This window comes from Diadema antillarum, unplaced genomic scaffold (genome assembly GCF_040938485.1).
Source record: "Diadema antillarum isolate AM-2024a unplaced genomic scaffold, OU_Dant_1.0 seq00000248_RagTag, whole genome shotgun sequence".
NCBI classification, from domain to species: Eukaryota; Metazoa; Echinodermata; class Echinoidea; order Diadematoida; family Diadematidae; genus Diadema; species Diadema antillarum.
Genome location: NW_027271292.1, coordinates 2,584,662 through 2,604,575, shown reverse-complemented (window position 1 = coordinate 2,604,575; position 19,914 = coordinate 2,584,662). Strand labels below are relative to the sequence as shown.

General features: G+C 39.1%; 1 protein-coding gene across 1 annotated transcript in view; it reads right to left on the bottom strand.

The window, feature by feature from the left end:
• Positions 1–2,444: 2,444 nt before the first annotated feature.
• LOC139729663 (uncharacterized) overlaps positions 2,445–19,914 on the bottom strand; it is a 60,062-nt gene continuing 42,592 nt past the window's right edge. Inside the window, exons 2-3 of the mRNA XM_071640589.1 lie at positions 9,229–10,323; positions 2,445–2,504 (exon numbers count right to left, since the gene is read on the bottom strand). Coding sequence (XP_071496690.1) covers positions 2,445–2,504; positions 9,229–10,155 — 987 coding nt within the window. The 5' untranslated portion in view covers positions 10,156–10,323. The remainder of the gene's footprint in view (positions 2,505–9,228; positions 10,324–19,914) is intronic.

The following is a 19,914-nucleotide window of genomic DNA, read 5'->3' as shown; positions in this document are numbered from 1 at the left end:
ATGGATGATCGATAAAAGATATGCACGCTGAAGATGATACTTGCCAGAGACCTGCTCATTCCAGACCATATTTCCTTCCTGAAACCAACAAATGCTGTACCTGTACATGTGTACAATTAGGCATGTGGCTGCAGACAAGAAGATCTGCAAAATAATGTGAAAACTACATACAACATTCCAAGCCGGCCATACCATCTACGACATGCGTAACCGACATGCAAGAATCCCCAAACAAGATCTGCCAATACCAGCTTATTAGCTACGCACCTGTCGTCCTACTAATTCCATGAGATATACCTCCATGACAAGGAACTCTTCTTCACTTCAAGTCTTCCATGCTGGTCATGTGAAGCAATCAAAATCTCCCCAAAACTGATCATCTAAAACAGAACACTCAAGCTTGCCGAGATGGTATCGATTTGAGCCAAACTCTATTGTACCTCGGATGCTCATTCCTTAGGCCCATGTGAAAAGGGAAAGAGAAAATTATTTTCATTTTCTCTCTAAATGACCAAAAAGCCCCCATGAGGAAATCCCACACTGTTATTCATGGACTCACCTCAAGTTGAAAATATCCTGCCCAGGAGGAGGCTAGGAGGAGAACTTGGCTCTCACAGACATGACAGTTTGGAAACAGATATTAGATATAGGCCTACCATTCTACAAGTATAGGAAAATGCTTGTAATAACAGGGAAATGTTGCAATGCACTCACAAAAGGAAACCAAACAGATACACAATAAGGATACGGCTGGCCGTTGTTAGGAGGCTACCGCCAAAACTGCTCAGACACTTACCATTTATCTTGGTAACGTTTCAATATCAAACTGTGTGCATTTCCCTTTGGAGGTTGTCCCTGCTTTGTATCAAGGCAGAGATTTGTATAGTCAAAGCTCTGTCAAAAAATCTCTGAAGTTGGACAACTTTTAACTTAATCAGAGAAATTTGGCTGAAGAAAATTTGGGCAAATTAAACATATAAGCCTACACTACTTTAAAGCCATTTGTGTATATTACTGAAAGGCATACGAGTTCCATAAATTGATCACAAATTGAACTTTTCTAATTATTTAAAAAAACAAGACTACATCAGAAATCCACCTCCTGATGTACAGCCTCAAGAAATCATTTCATATGAGGGTTATTTAATTAATGTAATGCCGAAACCACTAAGAGTCAACTGAATATGCTTGTTTCGTATTGATATTGTTAATGATTATACAACTAGATATTCTCAAAGAGATTACAGAGGTTGTAAATAAGAATCCACTGTCATTTGTGTCCTCCTGACCTTGGTTATGGTTGTCAACAAGAGTTTCCTATTCTAGAACATGCTTAAGAAATTCAAAGGGTATTTCTGAATATATCTAGAAGTTTGGATTATAGAAACTACACCAACCAAGCGTTTGTTGAGTTTGGCATGGTGTCACGAATTCCCCCCCCCCAAAAAAAAAAGAAAAAAAAAAAGAAAATGCTTTTAATCCTGTCAGATGAGATGATTACCAGAAGGTAATTATTTGTATCATATAAAAAAACAAAACGATGGTTTCCCTTGGACGTAAAAAATGTACGAACTGCACTGATTAAAACACTGATTTTTCCGGCACTTGTATCACTTGGTAATAGCTGACTACTATGCATAGAAAAGTTTTGATATTGATTGTGTCATCTGTCCTCCTTCTCACCAGTAAGTCAAGTAAACATCAAATTTTCGCCACACAACATGAGAGGTTTCAGTTTCCTATCATAATATATAAGGAATCACAGATCTAGAGGGTCATGTGAACTCCGACAACTTTCCACCACTTGCACTTCTTTACTATGAAATGAATGTCTCCAATATTTCAGTTCTTCTTGCTGGATTCACTGTAGAGCCCATCATAAGTCTTAACTTTCTGATTTTTTTTTTTGTCTCACAGATCACTACACATATCCAACCTGGCTCCCATGATGCTAATCTCATCAAACCTGAGTCATGATCCTTCAACAAGGTTTCGATGCCTGGTAGAGAGTACTCCAATTAAACTCCAGAGCAGTGAAAGTTCCCGTACACTCACAGAACAAGGTCTGTGTACACACAGACAATTACGTAACATTTTGGGGCACAAGTCCAAGTTTGTCGTGTTCTACTGCACATGGAGAACTCTTTGCTGCGTGTGAAGCAGACAATGCGTGTAGGCCACACATCTGCAGCAGCAGACCAGGACGAAAAAAAACCACAAATATGACACCACAACCAAACACTTCTCCAACCATGGACCTTCTCCAACATAAGGGAAAAAGAAGAGAGATAATAAAATAACACAATCACAGAAAAAAAAAAATCCTAGTCGGATATGTTTCCTCCTTCCGCTACATCCTGTCCTAAAAGTGGATTCCTTCCATCAGTTTTGCAGGCACAGATACCGGACCTTTCATCGGTGAATAGAGTCAGGTAGGCGTGACCTCATTTGACCCCCTTGCCTCTGGTCAGTGACTCCTCATTTCTCTCAATACTATCAAGGGTCTGGACAGTGGTGGTAATTATGGTCAAGGGCATATATTTGTACCTGGTGGATCGCCTAAAAAAGATAAAAAAAAAACAAACAAACCAATATTGACCGACTTCTCATTTTGGTAGTTCTGACCCAAATCCCAGGCAAAACAAAAACAAAAACAAAAACCAACCAAAAAATAAAAGACTTCTGGTATCAATGGAAATGTTTGGCGGAAGTCTGTCAGCCAACACCTGCGCACCAGTTTCAGAGAAGAGCATATATTCTGCATGTAGGCATTCGTGGGCTCACTTTTTTTTCTTCAAAGGAGAATGAACTATTTCATACACTAGAGAAGCAAAAAACAGACCATGCCAAATTAGGGATGTCACTATCAAGAATGACACACATGTTCAGATTCTCACCAATACTCTTTTAATCTGATTACACAGTGTTTTAGCCTGTGCTGTTAGCAACTGGAATGTTTGTGATTCTCAACATTATACAGCACTGAATAATCATATTGTACTAATACTGCATGACGAGGGCTCACCTTTTTTTTTTTTTTTTTTACGATTGCTGATAAGGGCATATATCTTTTCACCTCATGCCATACGTATATGAACAAATATTCCCTCCCGTTAACCACTGTCTTAAATTCCATTGCTTTTGTGCATAATGGCCTCTCCTGTGGTTTTGATAGGGTTAACTTGCAAAGACTGAGTACATCGTCACATACATTAAAGGTGCAATCTGAGTGACTCGATCATACGGAGTGAATGACATCATATTCACGCCATCAAAAGATCAAATTATGATATTTTCTGTTATTGCACAGAATCATTCTTCCCTTGGTTCTCTTTAGCTCATTTGGATATAAACAACAGCACCCTGGCTGGAATAATGTGGTTTCCAGAATCTTATTGGCCAATATTTGTCAGGAGATAAAGTGATTGCTTAAACTGAAACCAGATGCCACATCTATTACATCTAGGATCTATTACCATGTCTCAGATGTATTTGGGTTTATGCACTGCAGCAATTATATCTAGTCTCCTTGATAGTTTGTTTGTAAATCTATAGAGAATTTCATTTGCTACCACCTTCAGAAGAGTCAAATTATTATTTGAATCATAACTATCCTTAAACATCATAAATCTCAGTGTACTGATAGTAAACTCCTGGAAAGGTCTACCCAGAGAAAGATACACCAGTTCACATAATAACAAATGAAAACCGATGGTATACAATGTATAACAGTCTGGCTTCCGTATCATATTGAGAAAATGGTGCCAGAATCTTCTGTAAAGATTCAGGCTGGTGATGCAAAGGATAATTAACTCCCAAAAAGAAAAGCAAGCAGTGTCTCTGGGAGATTTCTGTTTTTTGACAGTAAATTGATATTCAAATGCTATCTTGCTTTATACTTGTGGGGGCGCCGTTTACCTTTTGACAACAACCTTTTAGTGTTGCCATGCATATTGCAATACAGTTGTTCCCTTTTTGCATCTGGATGGTACAGAAGACAGAACAACAAAGAGTTGGAAACCGTAGCATTCATTCAAATAGCATTCCTTGGATCCCTCACATGATATTGGTACAGTATATCTACTTTTGACAAGTCGAATATTGGCGTATCATACATGTTGTCATCCTATCAGCCATTCACAATAGCCTGCTACATATTGTAGGTCACATGTCCTTTTAAGTAGCGCTCCTCATTGGCAACATTGAACAGAAATTGGATTGATGCAGATCGTTGGAGATATGCGCGTGTGCAGTGCTTACCTCAGAGCTGGTGTACTTTCAGGCCATAAATACCCTCGCATTTTGTGAATGAAAACATTACCAAGTAATAGCTATAACCATGGTATTTGGCTAATGAGAATGGTGCCTACAAAGTCAATATGGTGTGAGTTTCTTCAATTTGTCTCCCTCTACAAATTAAATTTTTAAGATTGCAACTGCTGATCTGTAAATTAACAAACATGTCGGAAAAAAGGAACCAGTGGGACTCGAACGTGTCATCTACTGCTTTCCGGGCAGCGACACTACCACCAGGCTGTCTGTGGTTGGTCCCTATCCCAGGGACAGCCTGGTGGTAGTGTCGAAGCAGTAAATGACAGGTTCGAGTCCCACTGGTTCCTTCAGCAGTTGTGATCTTAACAAATTTAATTTGTACAGGGAGACAAATTGAAGAAACTCACACCTGAACCTTCACCCCTCTGAACAATATCTTTCTTTCAAATTCAATGAGATGGTAATTCAAATGTGAATGCATCGCTTGCTTGGCACCGCAATTGCGGTGCTAACCCTGCTATTTTGCAGGGCCAGATAGTACGGTACTATCGGTGGGGCTAGCCTACTTTGGCAAAAACAAGTGTAAACAGACAGTGGGCTAAGGATAGTCCGGTACCAACGGTGGGGCTAAGGCCCCCCCCCCCCTTAGCCCCACCATTGGCACGGGACTAAGCAAAAATTTGCAAGTGTAAAAAGCCCTTATCAAATTTTCTCTGCTGATGTGACTCTGCCTTTTTTTTTTACTTTTCCTCTATAATAACACTTTCTCTGGCATCTGCTAAGAAAGTAATTTTGATTTTATTGCTTGGTTCTTTGAAATGTTCAACGCTGGAAAATATGAATGATGTTACTGTCGATCATTAGAAACTTGCTCCTGACTACAAACTGAGCTTCATTTTTTTTTTTTTATACTTTAAAAATATATCGACAAGACTCTTCAAGCTCCACGAAACAGACAATCCCCATATCACTTTATAATACATCTGATAAACATTAGTTGAGATAACATTCAAATTACAACTGAGCCCTTAAGACGGTAGGGAAAAAAAGAAACAGGGTACCTCATTATGAGACACGGAATGTCCATGTCTTCATTCACACGCCTGACATTGGTGTCAATTATCACAAATGAGGGAGGTACAGCGAGCTCGGAGACACGGAGTCACTCAGCCTGCTAGATCCATCACATCTTCCCCCGTTTGAATTGAAATCTCACTCGCCGATCGATGGTGGGCTTGACAGCTCGCGAGCTGTGCGAATTCCATGCATACCAAAACTAACATTCCGTCCTGAAGGTTCAGAGCTAGTCTGGTGGCTGTGCAGACTCAATTACATAGTCAAAGGAAAGCTATTCTTCATTTCTTAGTTTAAACTTGAGTCTGGAAGAAAAGACTACCACATGCTTATGTACATTTCAAGATTCCACAACATGGTTTACATTTAAGACAGTCATTCAATTACGTAATTCCCCTAATGACTGAAGCAATGAAGATACATGTGATAAGACTACTGAGAAACTTGACATTGATATGTATTTCCTGAGCTCGGCCAAGTCTTTGATCTAGTGAGTACTACTCCATTCTGTCTCTGTGGTAAGTGCTGCTTACTCTACTGCTGGGGTCTGGAAGTCACAACTAGCATTCGTAGGAAATCTCTGATTCATGTGGATTACCATTCAACTCAGCCATTCCTGCCCTTTGCGCTGTAAATAGACCAATACGACACACATTTCAAGAGTACTCTTCCATTCCGGGCTTCCCACGACTCCACAAATTTCACACGATGCAGTGAGCATCACTTTGGATCTACATCATCCTTACACCAGATATCATATCCCGAAAATACTTCACATCATACTGTTGAACATGTAGGAAACACTTATGCTAGTTTCATGGCCATATCTATCAGCCTGTAATTGAACAAGTATCTGCCTGGTTACTTCAAATTTAGAGGTTTCATTGAGTTTCCACAGAATTGTATTCCACTGACGGTTTGATCGTGCATTATCAGTCGATTGCAAACCATAATACCACGGAAGTCCCTTTAATCAACGGCTGATGTGTGAATCACCTCATCGCTGTGTAAAGTAGATGGGCCGTAGAGGGGAAATATTTACCCGTTGCCCGTGCAACGCTGGGTGCCTCGCGTTTTCTCGGATAATGGGCGTCTCCATATCACACTACAACATTCTCTGATGTAAGCTGGTCTAAATTGTTATGCTAAACTCATATGAATGACAGCTAGACAGGCATACAGCTGTAAAGTGGTATTTTGTGATAAAGCCTCTATCTGACCAGCAAAAAGTAGATTATCTAACAATCCATGTCTAATCTTTTGAGTCATCACTATGTCAGACCAATAGTGCATATTAATAAAGGACAGACAGTAGCTCTCCAAAGCTTAAGAAAACAACAAAGATAAAAAGATCTTCATACATCTTTCTATTGATATTGCTTATTGTCATATATTCCTCATCTTCCTCCTATTCTTCAACAATATCATCATTATCATCAATCATTCTCATCAGCACCATTATCATCATCATCTTCATCATCATAGATATTTTCATCATTGCCGCCATCATCATTACTTTCATCATCATCATCATCATCATCATCATCATCACTGTCTCCGTGATGACTTAATTACCTTTGATCTGGCTAACAAACTGACATAAGCCTGGTTAGCTACTTTGACTCATTCCTGAAGGAGCATACTAAGACTACTAGGAAAATCCATTGAAAATGTGTAGCTCCACTATTGCTTTGCAGAAGTTGATGCAGACACATGAGAGATGATGATCAGAAATATCTCAATTATATTAATGGCTTGGAGTATGAAATACTATGTAGATATAGAAATGATACAGATATATCATTATCTTGACAGTTTCAATTACCACCATCTTCAAATATGTGCTTAACGGCAAAAATAAGTCACATACATATCCTCTTTAGGACTGATTTTGATGGGGCTTGATTGGAGGCAGAGGGTCTACTTTGTCTGGCATGTATTCTGACCTAAAGTGAACTGAATTGCATATATACTGGAAGAGGATGATATCTGATCTTCCTAATTGCAAATAGACTTATACAATGTGCACAAACACTGTACTGTAACATGATCTTTGAATCACTGTCATCTAAAGTTACAATTATCGCAGCTGGCAATGAGGGCTATATGGGATCACAGATTTGATCTACTGGGAAATGTGCAAGTAAGCAAAAATTATCTGTACCCCTTGAGGTGTAAAGCCTGAACCCACGTAGAGGAAGGTTTTGACTTAGTAGGGGAAGTTTCCGTAACCCCATCTCCTTGACTCGGTGGAAGAGTATGCTTCCTGGGAAGCTAATTAGCTCATCCTCACTCAATTACGATGATCATCGCTGTTACATCAAACCGCCATCAAAAAATTAATCTTGCGCAATTAGCACAGGTGTGCGAATGTGATTAACACCATGTGCAGCAATTTGTTTAGTATCATCTCCTGACAGTTCCTTTACCAGCATCCCTACTCCCCCACCCCACTTCCATAAATTCTGGATTGATGCAGATTGTCAAGGGCTGCCAACATCCACACATCAAAATTAGGAAGATTCCAAGAAGCAATCAGAGAGATGCTTGTGGTGTGGTTTATGCATCTCAATGGGCTAAAACAAATTCTTGTATCAGGGAGACTTTTTATATTCTCTTTTCTAGACAAGACGAGATATCAAAGTTTTCAGGAAGACTTCTGCAGGATCAGGGAGACTTGAATGTATTGTCTTGTAACAAGATGATTGCTATGGCAGGCATACTTGAAATTAAGTTAAATAGTAATAAAGTGAGACTGTATCTCCAAAAGTATGTTATTTTTGGTTGGAATGCATAGTCTGCATAAAGAAAAATTTGTTATAATCACACAATATTATCTATCATCCATACAACAACACACCTACTCACACACTGTCTCCCTGCCACCTTCTCTCCACCCCCCCCCCCCCAACCACCATCACCCCTCACACTCTTTTTCTTGTGGTTAGTAATGTTCATCCATCTACATTACCTAAAGCCCCAAAACATATGGCTTGGCTGAAGGTGAATGCACGGCAAACGCGAGCGCAAATTATGATGCAAGTACCTACCAGTATCACGTCCCTGCGGTCATACTCATAGGTAACACGTTCGGTTCATCGCCATGATATATGTCAACCATGAATTTTTAGACAACATTCAAATGTCAAAGTGAACACTTTGATGATAATCAAATGTCAAATTGAAGTGACTATTCATAACCATTTTGATACATATCACTATTATGCCAACAATCGGTACATATGTTAATCAAGGCTCTCGAGGGATACAGACAATCCTCCAACAAAGTATTAAAATGGGGCAACTTGCAGTTTCTGTGAGTAATCTGGTTTCCTGACATAATAACTTATAAGAATGCATCAATTTGCAGGTGAACAGGTCATTGGAAAAAATCATAGCTAGTGGAATCAGAACATTAACTTATCATATCACAGTATGTATGATGTACCTGTCCAAAACTGCAAAAAAGGACGGAAGAACACATTTTTAAGACTGGTAATAGTGGAAAGACAGAAACAGCATTATTGCAACAATGGAACATGCATACATGACAAATGTTCAAGAGACTGAATAAAATGAAATCATCAATCACATTGCATGAATGTTGATTTAGAAAAAGGCACATGTAAGCAATATCATGAGGTGACAAGGAATTCAAAACTGCACAATATGTAATGTCACACATACATATATAAAAAAGAATCTTGGAGGGAATAAAAGTTAATATACTGGTGAGATATGATCCATCCAGAGACCTGCTTTCCTGATAGAAATATAAACGAGGTGTAATGCATTAAAAAATGGTGAAACAATTACACACATGATAAAAGTATGAAGAAAAAAACACTCATAATGACTGTGAATCTTTCCAGAAAATCTTACCTCGTCTGATGAAGGCTTGACAGAGTCCATCATCTCAATACCAGAATCTGATTGGCTGATGGTCTCCTCCATGTTGCCCTGTCCACCATCCTTAAACGGTTTCCGGCGGCAACCACCTTTGACCCTGAGATTTCGATTGAAGTCAAGCAGGTCCTCACTGCTGCCACTGCTCTCTGCACTGTGATCCACAGTGTCTTCAGTGATCACTGGGTCGGATAGCATCCTGGTGTCTCCCTCACAGGCACTCCTATCCACACATAGAATGTCACTGCCATCACCATGATCACTTGAGTTCCTAGAGAAGTGCATCACTTCACTGGTAGCATCCTCCTCCTTCTCTTGCATTCCAGGAGTGACACTGTCTCTATCATCCTCTTTGATGCCACTTATAGCTCTAGTTGTGAATGTTCCACAACTTGCTCCTGTTTTATCCCTGTCAGAGGGTTCTCCAGTAGCTACCCGTCTCTCATTTTCCCGCTCATCCGCACTCCAACTTTGCTCAAGCGCTAGCTTCCACTTGCGGAGCCTCGGCGTCACCACGGTAACAACAACGCAGGAGGAATTGAAGAGAAAGATGACACAGGAGGAGAGGAGGAACCACAAGATGCAGAGCAGCAGGATCAGGGCCTCCCCTATCGCCTCCACCACCATGATGGTCAAAGTTGGGGTGGGAGATTCTGACGGGGCTTTGCTCGGTGAAGGTGGAGGGGTTGTCATGGTAATGGATGGTGGAATCTCCACTTCAGGCTCTTGAGGAGATGGATAGGGTTGACAGGGGGTGTCAGGTTTGAGGAGGTCATGAGGGAGAGGCACTGAATTGTCCTCCAGCTGATGAGATAACGTGTTGCTACGGACACAGTGCGTAAAATCAAATATTGCGAGACATTCGCATTTACGGTTTAATGCACAGCAGATGCTTTTGCTCATCTCAGCTATGACAGCTAGAGAAGTCTGACCTCAATAAATATCCCTCTCTTCATAACAAGATGAAGTGACATCATTTTCAGTGCTCACAGGTCATCAAGGATTGCTAAGCTTGATATTCTTGGACAACAGGTGCAATATGTAATGTCCACTCGTCTGCAGGCTGGTGCACTATGTAATGAAACGAATATAACATAAAATGTCTCAGCATCAAATCTTTTTCAGGTATCGATAATAAAAATGCTTCAATCCACTTGATAGTACAATGCTTTGCTTCTTTGAAATCTTTTCCCAATGTTTACATGTTTATGATAGTACACTATACTTATGCAGTCACATATCCTCAAAAATTGCAAACAGATTAAACAGAACCATGCACATTATGTTCAACTTGACTCCTCATACAAGTGGAACTACATGAAAGCAAAACTCTCAATACTTCCTTCCAATACCACCAAGAGTAGAACCTTACTAGACCAAGTATGTCCAAGAGAAAACACCTCACAGGTAACAGCTCTCTATCATCGACACTTTAGTGCAGAAGACAAACACATGTTGTGGAAGTCGGAGAAGTCAGGACCGATCTCTCAAAGACTTGGATCCCATCCTGATACTTTGGCACAATGACTATAGTCCACAAAGAACACACAAATCTTTCTGGTGTCGACAGAGAGTGTTACTGTCTGCTTCAGACTGTGAGGTGCGTTTTCAGTGATGCCTCTACTTTTGACAGCAGCTGTGAGATCACTCCAGCCTTCCTGTGTCAAAGCAGTGGTCAGCTGGTCACTCTCTTTGGTCACAACTAGGCACATGCCATGGCAAGTCAATGGACATGTGTCGCCTGCAATGTACATGTGATGACACTTGTACAGTTCCCTTTTTGAGATACCTTTTAAGTTTGGATAACCTACTGCAAGTAGCATGTACTTTAATGAACATTCAAATTTTTAGACTATTTCATAAAGTTAATCTATGTTTAAATATTTTGATGATATAAAATTGTTGGACATTAGTTTAAAAATCTGTTTGTTTCCTACCTTCTATCTGTCTTCTGGCCAGCAATGATTTTGAGGGCCCAAAGTTTCATCTATCCCACCAACATGCTTGATACACAGCTCACACTCTGAACATTATATTCATAGTGACAAGCCACTAGGTACTTTCATAAGATGGCTAAAACAAAATCTGAAAAAGCCCCTGAGTTTTCACATCCACTGTTCACACTCCTAAAAACAAAACAAGACAAAACAAATAAAAGATTTACAAAATCTACAGGATTAGCCTACCTTTATTACTTTCAGGTATAGAGGTAAGTATGGTTCTTGTGCAATATGTTGTTGTTGATGTTCCACGATAGGGGAATCCCCTAAAAGTTGCATGATGTAAACGATCTAGATCATTCCCTAGTTGTGACAACGTGGAGAAAGTCACGTGACCAAGAACCAAAAATTTCATTGGCAAACATCTACATTGTAAACAAATGCCGGAAGACTGGTAGAATGTTCAAAAGCTATAACTATGGAAGATGGGTTTTCCATCTTGGGTCTTTCAGGGGAATGCACAGGTAGTTGCCTAGCAACATCTCACAGAAGTCTGGAATGTGAGGAAAAAAACCTTTTCACTGCCATTGTAAATGCCCCTACTGTATGTAAAAATTCCTGTCTAGTGCTCTCACATTGACGCATGCCAAGGGGAGGAAGAGATCACCCGTGGTTATGGAAGTGGCCGACATCTAAGACGGCCAAACTTCCTTCGTCTGCAACACAACTGGTACACAATACGGCAGGAATACCCTAGAGTATAAAATCATTCATCTGAACACCTTAGATAATGGCAATGAGTTAGCTTAAATGCCAGGGACTGGGGGTGGGAGGGGGGGGGGGGGGGGCTAAATGTACTCTCCATCAATACATTTTTACCCCGGGGTTCTTCCACTTTTCCACTTTTGTGCAAAGTTTTCCAAGCAACAGACTGAAGGCTTTTGTATGCTTTTCTGGGGGAACACAATGGCCCGACAGGTGCATTCTGTATAAGAAGCAGCATTTCTTAATAGGGGAATGGTTTTGTTGACAAAGGGCTCTAGCAAAAGGCTGGAGTGTGGTCACTAACGGAAGACATTCAGCACGCTCTACAATGTTAAATCATCATTTACCTATCACACACACGAGCTCGCTTGTGGTATGATGAAAGAGAAAAATATGTTTGGAGAAAGATTTGAAAAGATAGTTTCTTAGAATCAGAAGCCATCAATATATGCTAAAAGGTAACAGTTGAATACATCTTTATTTTGCTTATCTCCGTATTATGTATCATCACATTACCTACATAATATATGATCTATTACATTCTATTACCATGAATTCTTTATGCAACATTAACTGTGCATGAATATTTCATAGTATTTTTGGTTTGTTTTATTAGTTGTTTTCTTTGAGAGGGATACACAAATCATGGTACAGTGGACTCCCGTTATAACAAAGTCTTCGGGACCAGCAGTTTCCTTTCGTTATATCAAAATTTTGTTATAACTGAACAAATAAACAATAAAAATACATAGAGCAGATTATGTTGCAGCCTGAATTTTTACTTCGTGGTAACCAGAACTTTGTTATAACCGTGTTCTTTATAACGGGAGTGCACTTTATATCAAATCAAAATAAAATCACAGAAATTGGGACTGCCAGATTACACATTTCTTTCACAAAACATAGCTTGTTAAAAGGCAATAATTTCATTACATTCATATGAAACCTGAGACTCAACATTAATGAGCTTGAAAAAGTTTGATGTTAACTTTTGATGTGTCCGTCGATATTGATAGTGTTCACTTTCCACCCCGACTGGACAAAACTGGAGAGCCAAGCAGGAGATGTGCCAAATTGCCTATTAGAAAAATTGTCAGAGTGCAACAATTTTTATATCAGAAATTCAAGTTGTCCTGTCTTCCATGTATACTAAGCAAGAAATGCCACAGTGATTACACAAATTATGCTATTATGCAGCTACGTGAGCATTTCTTGATAGCACAATTTTCTCAGAGTCCAAATACTTGACTTGAGGACAGAATATGAGTCTTGAGAAATTGATCAAAAAGTTATGAAAAATTTTCTTCACTTATATTGGTGTAGTTTACATCAAGAATAAATTGAACGATATAAAAATCAAGGTACAGCTTGTCAGATTTGAGTGTGTGAGAAACACAATTTTTCTCGGATGTCATTCAAAGAAACATATCTATTTTTATCCGTTGATGTTCCTTCCTTCCTATCTTCATCCTATAAAATATGAAGCACAGTTCAATGGCTACAGATTATGGCACTTCATTCCACGTTCATAGTATTCTTATAGCAAATTCCTTCCAGCTGAACACATACAGGCAAACCAAATCCTACAAGGAAGGAAGCAAAAGATTGATTGTCATGACTATAATACACAAAAAGTGTAGCTTTGATGACATCAAGAAGCAAAGATTTAATCTGAGGAACATTATGCTTCTCAACACTAGTTAAATTCTCACAAAGTTTGTAATCAACAAAGTTTTAAACCTCAATGATTAGCTTGTAGTTATACACTATGACCTGTGTCCACGTGACACCTAATCTTTAAGATAAAATCTAAGATTAACCCGTTGAGGATGAGTCCCGAGTATACGCGGGCAGGTGTTTATGGGAAATGTGTGTTGTAGCAAAATCAGCCCGTCCTCAACAGGTTGATAATTAAGGGTAAGATTTAAACCAAAGACCCAGAATAAATACATACATGCAGTGCTAGGATGAAACCCAATGAATGATGTTCAGTGATAAAGTAGTGTACAACACATACTGGATGTTGACCGGGAAGCTAAGGGTGAATGGGGTTCACAGAGAGATCATGCTAACTTTTGAATTTATTGATTATCATGTTCACACGAAGCTAAATCCCTGGAACTCATGGATAGAGCGTCAACCCGAAGAAAGCTTGTGGTTCTAATCATCTGCTATATAACCCTTATGATTGCTAATTTTTGAGTGCATCTACATGCGGCTAAACTATGAGCTAATTATCAAATGTTAAAACTTCTGGCTAACCTTTAAAGATTAGGAACGTTGTATGAATGTAACTATTGTATGTTTCATTACACCATGGCAGAAGTCTAATCCATAGGAGGTAATGATATGTCCAATTGAGTCTCGTAACAGGCTTCAACCAGCTGTGACCATTAATTCAGTAACCATCAGTGTTGTCCTTTCTTTTGTTTCGTTACTCATCCTGCCAAACGGCGCCAAGCTTGGTAGTAATGAATATTTCCTCTTGTGTAATCTACCTGTTCTGGTTTGTCTTCATTTGGTTGATGGGAGTTACATGCTCTTGAATACAGATTTTCAGTGACCGGAGATATATTTCTATGTCGGAAGGAAACAAAACAAGCGTGGACAGAACACAGATGGGGAAGGTATCAATGTAGTATTTGTCTTTGAAATTTCTCATCAAAATTCAACATCACCACCTAAACAGGATTAGATAGGAGACCTTAGTTCTAAATAAACTATGGTGAATGATGACTTTTTTTTCTTTTTCTTTCTTTTTTGCTTTGAACTGTTCAGAAAGGATTTCTTTAAAACTTCAGGAAACTCCATTGTGATAAAAAATGGATAATATGATATTTTCGTATGGGTACAGTCATATACAGAGAAACAGATTAAAAAAAAGAGAGATGGATAGATGAATTCTCACAGAACGTGTAGAGAAAGAGAGAAATAAAAGCCCAGAAAGACAGACAGAAGGGCTAAAAGATGATGATAAAAAGAGAAAGGGAGCTCCTATCTTGTAATCTTTACATCGATCGTAATGTGAAGAGATTGAATTTAACAGAGGGCGAATGAGATGCAAAGAAAGAGACAGGTAAAAACACACAAACAAAAACAAAGCCTAACAGCCTGACAAATATGGGCAGAGACACAGATCATCACAGGTTAGAGACTTTGTCAGATACAAAGTTGGGGGATAAATAGACAAAAAAGGATGATAGTGTAGGGATGAGGAAGAGTGGGAGGAAGAAAAGGAGGAGGAGGAGGAGGAAGAGGAGAAGAAGTTGGGCATCAGATAAGAACACTTGGCACTGGAAGGAAAGCGTGTGACATGTCTCCAACCATTTAGCCACCACAGGAAAAATGACTCACATCGTTATAGGCCATTCTATGAATGCTCTTAAAGGGTCAGACTGATAAGCTCCAAGCCACAAGTGCAACAAAACACAGACAGCACTTATTATAGATAAGAACTGTCCTCGTCTATTGACCACATCCAACCTGGATTTCTATGAGACACTCAGTTACCTTATCATCATGTCCAACCTGGAAAAATGCCCAAACTATATATATTTATATATATACAATTGCTATCTGTGCAGGAATCAATATTTCGTAAATCACCACCCCTCCATTTCAACTGGCCTCCTTTTCATCACGTTGGGACTGGTTCCCCCTTAAAGATGTTTCATCTCAAGATCCTGCCCAGGGGACCCTCACCGGGCATGATCCCTACCTGGCAGGTTAATCATTAACCTACCTGAGAGTGAGAAGGCAGATTTAAAGTGGGTATAATAGACAGGCAAGGGGCTTGTACTTAATCCAGTATGCTAGCTAGTGATCAAATGGTGCGGCTGGCCTCAGATGCTATTTATACACACACCCGTTTACTTGTTTGTTATTTCTCTCTTGAACCCATGACATCAATAATTTGTGTGTGTCAGGCAGTGACGATATTGAAAGACCGATATAGCTGACCAAAAAGACAAGTTCATAGAATGTTTTATATGGGGTGTGATGAGATAGGTGTTCTGCGAGAGGATTTTGCATTCTATCTTTACAGACCTACTACTGTAAAAGCTGTTATTTTTGCGTAGAGATATATTTGCAAACGTGGATGTCACAGACATTTTTGAGAGACGTTCTTTTCGCAAATTGACATCGAGCCTATCATAAGTGCGCGAATGTCTGTCTATTCACAATATTTTTGCATGATGTTAAATTCACGACCCCAACAGTGATTTGTAAAATTCGCAAAAATTAAACCCTTGTAAAAATAACGGCTTTCACAGTACATGGACTGGCAATATCACTGCTGGACTGGCATGCAGCATTACAACAATATTTGAAGAGTTTGTTCGCAAAAAACGATAAGTCCATACTTGCCAAATGGAGATATTTGCGATTAAAGGTCAAGAAAAATAAAGTGAATAATAAGAAAATTTTTGCTTCTTTTGACCATAACTCCAAAAATGTACCTTTATATGTAGTGACCAATATATCATTTAAAAGGTATTATTTTGTACTTTATGACAGATACCGTACTGCAAAATCTTCAAAAATGGACTCATTGGTTTTTGCGAACAAACTCTTCATTTGGTCCTTGCAGGCCACATTATCTCCCCATCTCACAGTCTGCAAACAGAGCTGAAGGCATTTAGCAATTTCCTGAGGAAATTAATGTGGTATCTAGCTATGTAATAATGGAAGAACAACTCCCCTCCCCCCCCCTCTTTAAAAAGAGACATCTAATATTTTACCTTCAATGGTACAGGATCATATAGTAGTCATTTCCACTAGCAGGGATAAAAAAAAATAACAACAACAGATTTTTGAATGAAAAAAGCAATGACGATGAAATAGTTGAAAGTTTACGCAATTGTGAAGGTACTTTAAAGCTTTTCCCTTGATATTGCTAACCAGAAGCTGCATCAAAACACACTAGAAGCTACATCAAAACACACCAGTTGCCACACAAGCATGACTAGCATTCACACTGGCTGTGTTTATATCTGACCCTCATTCACATGATGACTAGCTGTGCTTACATTTATATATAACTCAGCCTAATATAGCATATAAGGTGTAGAACCCCCAATGAGTCACTTCGACATATTTTGTCTAAATCTGTCAAAAGAGACGAGGAAAGAACAGAGCTGAAATGACAACATCATGTCAAAACTCTCACTCAAACTGGATTCTCACTTTCCCTCTATACCAAGCAGGTGCACCTCCCTGTTCTAATTCTGAGAGAACAGTCAAAATACTATCAGGTGAAGATGCAATGATGTGACAACTGTGCCGAAGTATACTGGGTGCACATCCATTCAAGGAGTCTTTGTCAGCTCGTGTGAGAACGACTTCTAATTTTGTCATTCAACCATGACCTACTTACATCATGAAACACCTTTCATCCCTATTATTAGATGTAAAATGTACGAAGCCTCCTTTGTTAGGTGCCATTTTGTATACTTCCTCAATTCCGACGCATGATTTGACTACGTTCACATTGACATCGTCAGCCCACTCCCTCCATCAAAAGGTTGCATAGAGATATCTCAGGTGAAAGTAAAGGTGTCTAAAACAACCAAAACTATTCCATAGAAATTCAACCTTGGATCTACAAGAGGAAGTTAAAAATTACTTTGAATGAAGATGATGTTGAACGAAATTCATCTTTAAAGATGAGAGAAATAAGATTGGAACATTTGTTATTTCAAGTATTGCTGTACATTCCATTTCAGTCAACTCTTACATTTAGTACTTTGGTCATGTTACGGTCTGTTGGTATACAACACAATTGAGAACTAAAGCTAAGAAATGTGGCCATTTGACCAGCTGGCACACTCACAAGATGCAGTGATACATGACTCACTGACTATACAAATCATCTTAACCTTATTTTAACTCACATGGCCTAAGCGCATCATTGCTTATTACTTACAGGGATCATATAGTTTTGGTTGAGACCTGATTTAAGGTTTCTAACATTTTTGGGTGAGATGATAAGAAACCTCTTATGAAATATGAAAGAGCATGTTATTCCATAAGGAATTCAATATTTATTTGACGAAAATTGGTTTTGAAATGGCTGAGATATCCAAAACAGAGCGATTCTAGAAAGTGTGGGACCCACACTTTTTTACAATCGCTTCGATTTACTTTGTTTTTTGATGTTTCAGGCATTTCAAACCCAATTTTCATCAAATAAACTTTGAATTCCTCTTAGAATGGTATGCTCTGCACTATTTTATGAGTGTTCTCTTGTTATCTTGCAAAAAGTTAAAAGCCCAATTCTCGTCTCCACCAATACTGTACCGTCCCTTTAACTTGTTCCTTATGTTAATGACACTGATGTCATTCCATCATTTTTTTTTTTTTTGTCTTTCTCTTGGCTTTGGAAACATATTTTGCAACATATCATAATTTTGCTCTAAATAATACATCAATATGAGTCCAATAAAACTTTGATTTGGTGTATTGGTTTTTAAGCACTTCTTTCCAGATGAGTTCATATGATAACAACATCATTACACCTTTTGCTACTACAAGAATTACAGACTGCAGGATGATCAACAATACATAAGTTACTTCTGTAGGAAAAAAAGTTCTGCTGTCCTAAACAGATATTACTGAGGGTAAACACCACTTACAAAACTGCTTCTCTTCACCGGCAGAAAAGTTTCACTACTCCAAAGCTGCACATTTGTCCATCTTTCTCCTCCACATATCTCATAATGCTTTATATAAAACAAAGAGTGATTCACAGCTATATATACCATCTAATCATTCCCATGAATGTTAATCCAATGCACACTGGTAATGTTATTCCAAGGAGCATTCGACATCACATCATATCACTCTGCGAACTTGATCACGACAGTGGAGTTAATTCCCCCTGAACTGGATAGCTTCTCCACGTGGACGGACCGCCAGTAGCTCCACGACACACACACGTACGAATCAGCTGATCCCAGCTGGAACCCCTCAGCGGACAAGGTAGGCATCACACCCCACGGCTCACTGACATGTCGCATCACCGACAGCATCAGTCGGTCTAATCTTCCACGGCAAGAATTGCCCGTCTAGACTATCAGTTTCAGGCTGTTTGTCAATAAGACCAGTGTACGATAAGACAGCAGATAGCAACAAGGAGAGAGAGAGAGAGAGAGAGAAAGAGACAGAGAGACAGAGAGTCAGGGAGAGAGAGAGATGAATGAGAGAAATATATCTTGTTAGATTATAATCTCTTTCTGATGTACTCTCCAGAGTCAGAATGGTGTGAATCACACTCACCCCCATGCTGCCCAACGATCTGGCACAATAGACCAACGATTTCCCCCTGGCCCTCTCCCTCTTGGGGTACCGGTTCTAAAACGAACTTCAATGCCATATCCAAAACCACCACAAAATATTGACTCCTTTTTAACATGAAGAAATATGGCCAGCCACAAGAATTTCTAGCGACAGGCACTTGTGACTTGCCATGTCACAATTCTATGGTAATCACGGAGGTGAATGTTTTAAAAATCTAGTCTCTTTTTCAGAGCTTCCTCCGTCAATGCAAGGCACCAATGTTCATGACTGCTCTAGGGTCCTCTTACGTATAAAAAGATGCATGCACTTTCAATATTCAACTTGCAATGATTGCAGTAATTGTCATCACAACTTATAAATACTAATAACTGATTGGTTGTTTTCTGACTGATGCCAACCTCGTCATAAAACAAGTCCCATATACCCTGGAATGGCATGTATGCCCTATATTCAACACACAACAAATTATAATGACTGGAGACAGCACACACATAAAAACACATTATAAACCAATAATGGTAATGCAGAATATGTGATACTTTGATTTTCTACCAGTAAAGAATAAAAGGTCTTGATGCCTTGTTTTACCTCAGTCATATTGCTAAGACTGAGTTTTAAGTGGAATAAGATATCTGGCTTGGTTATCACATAAAAGGAA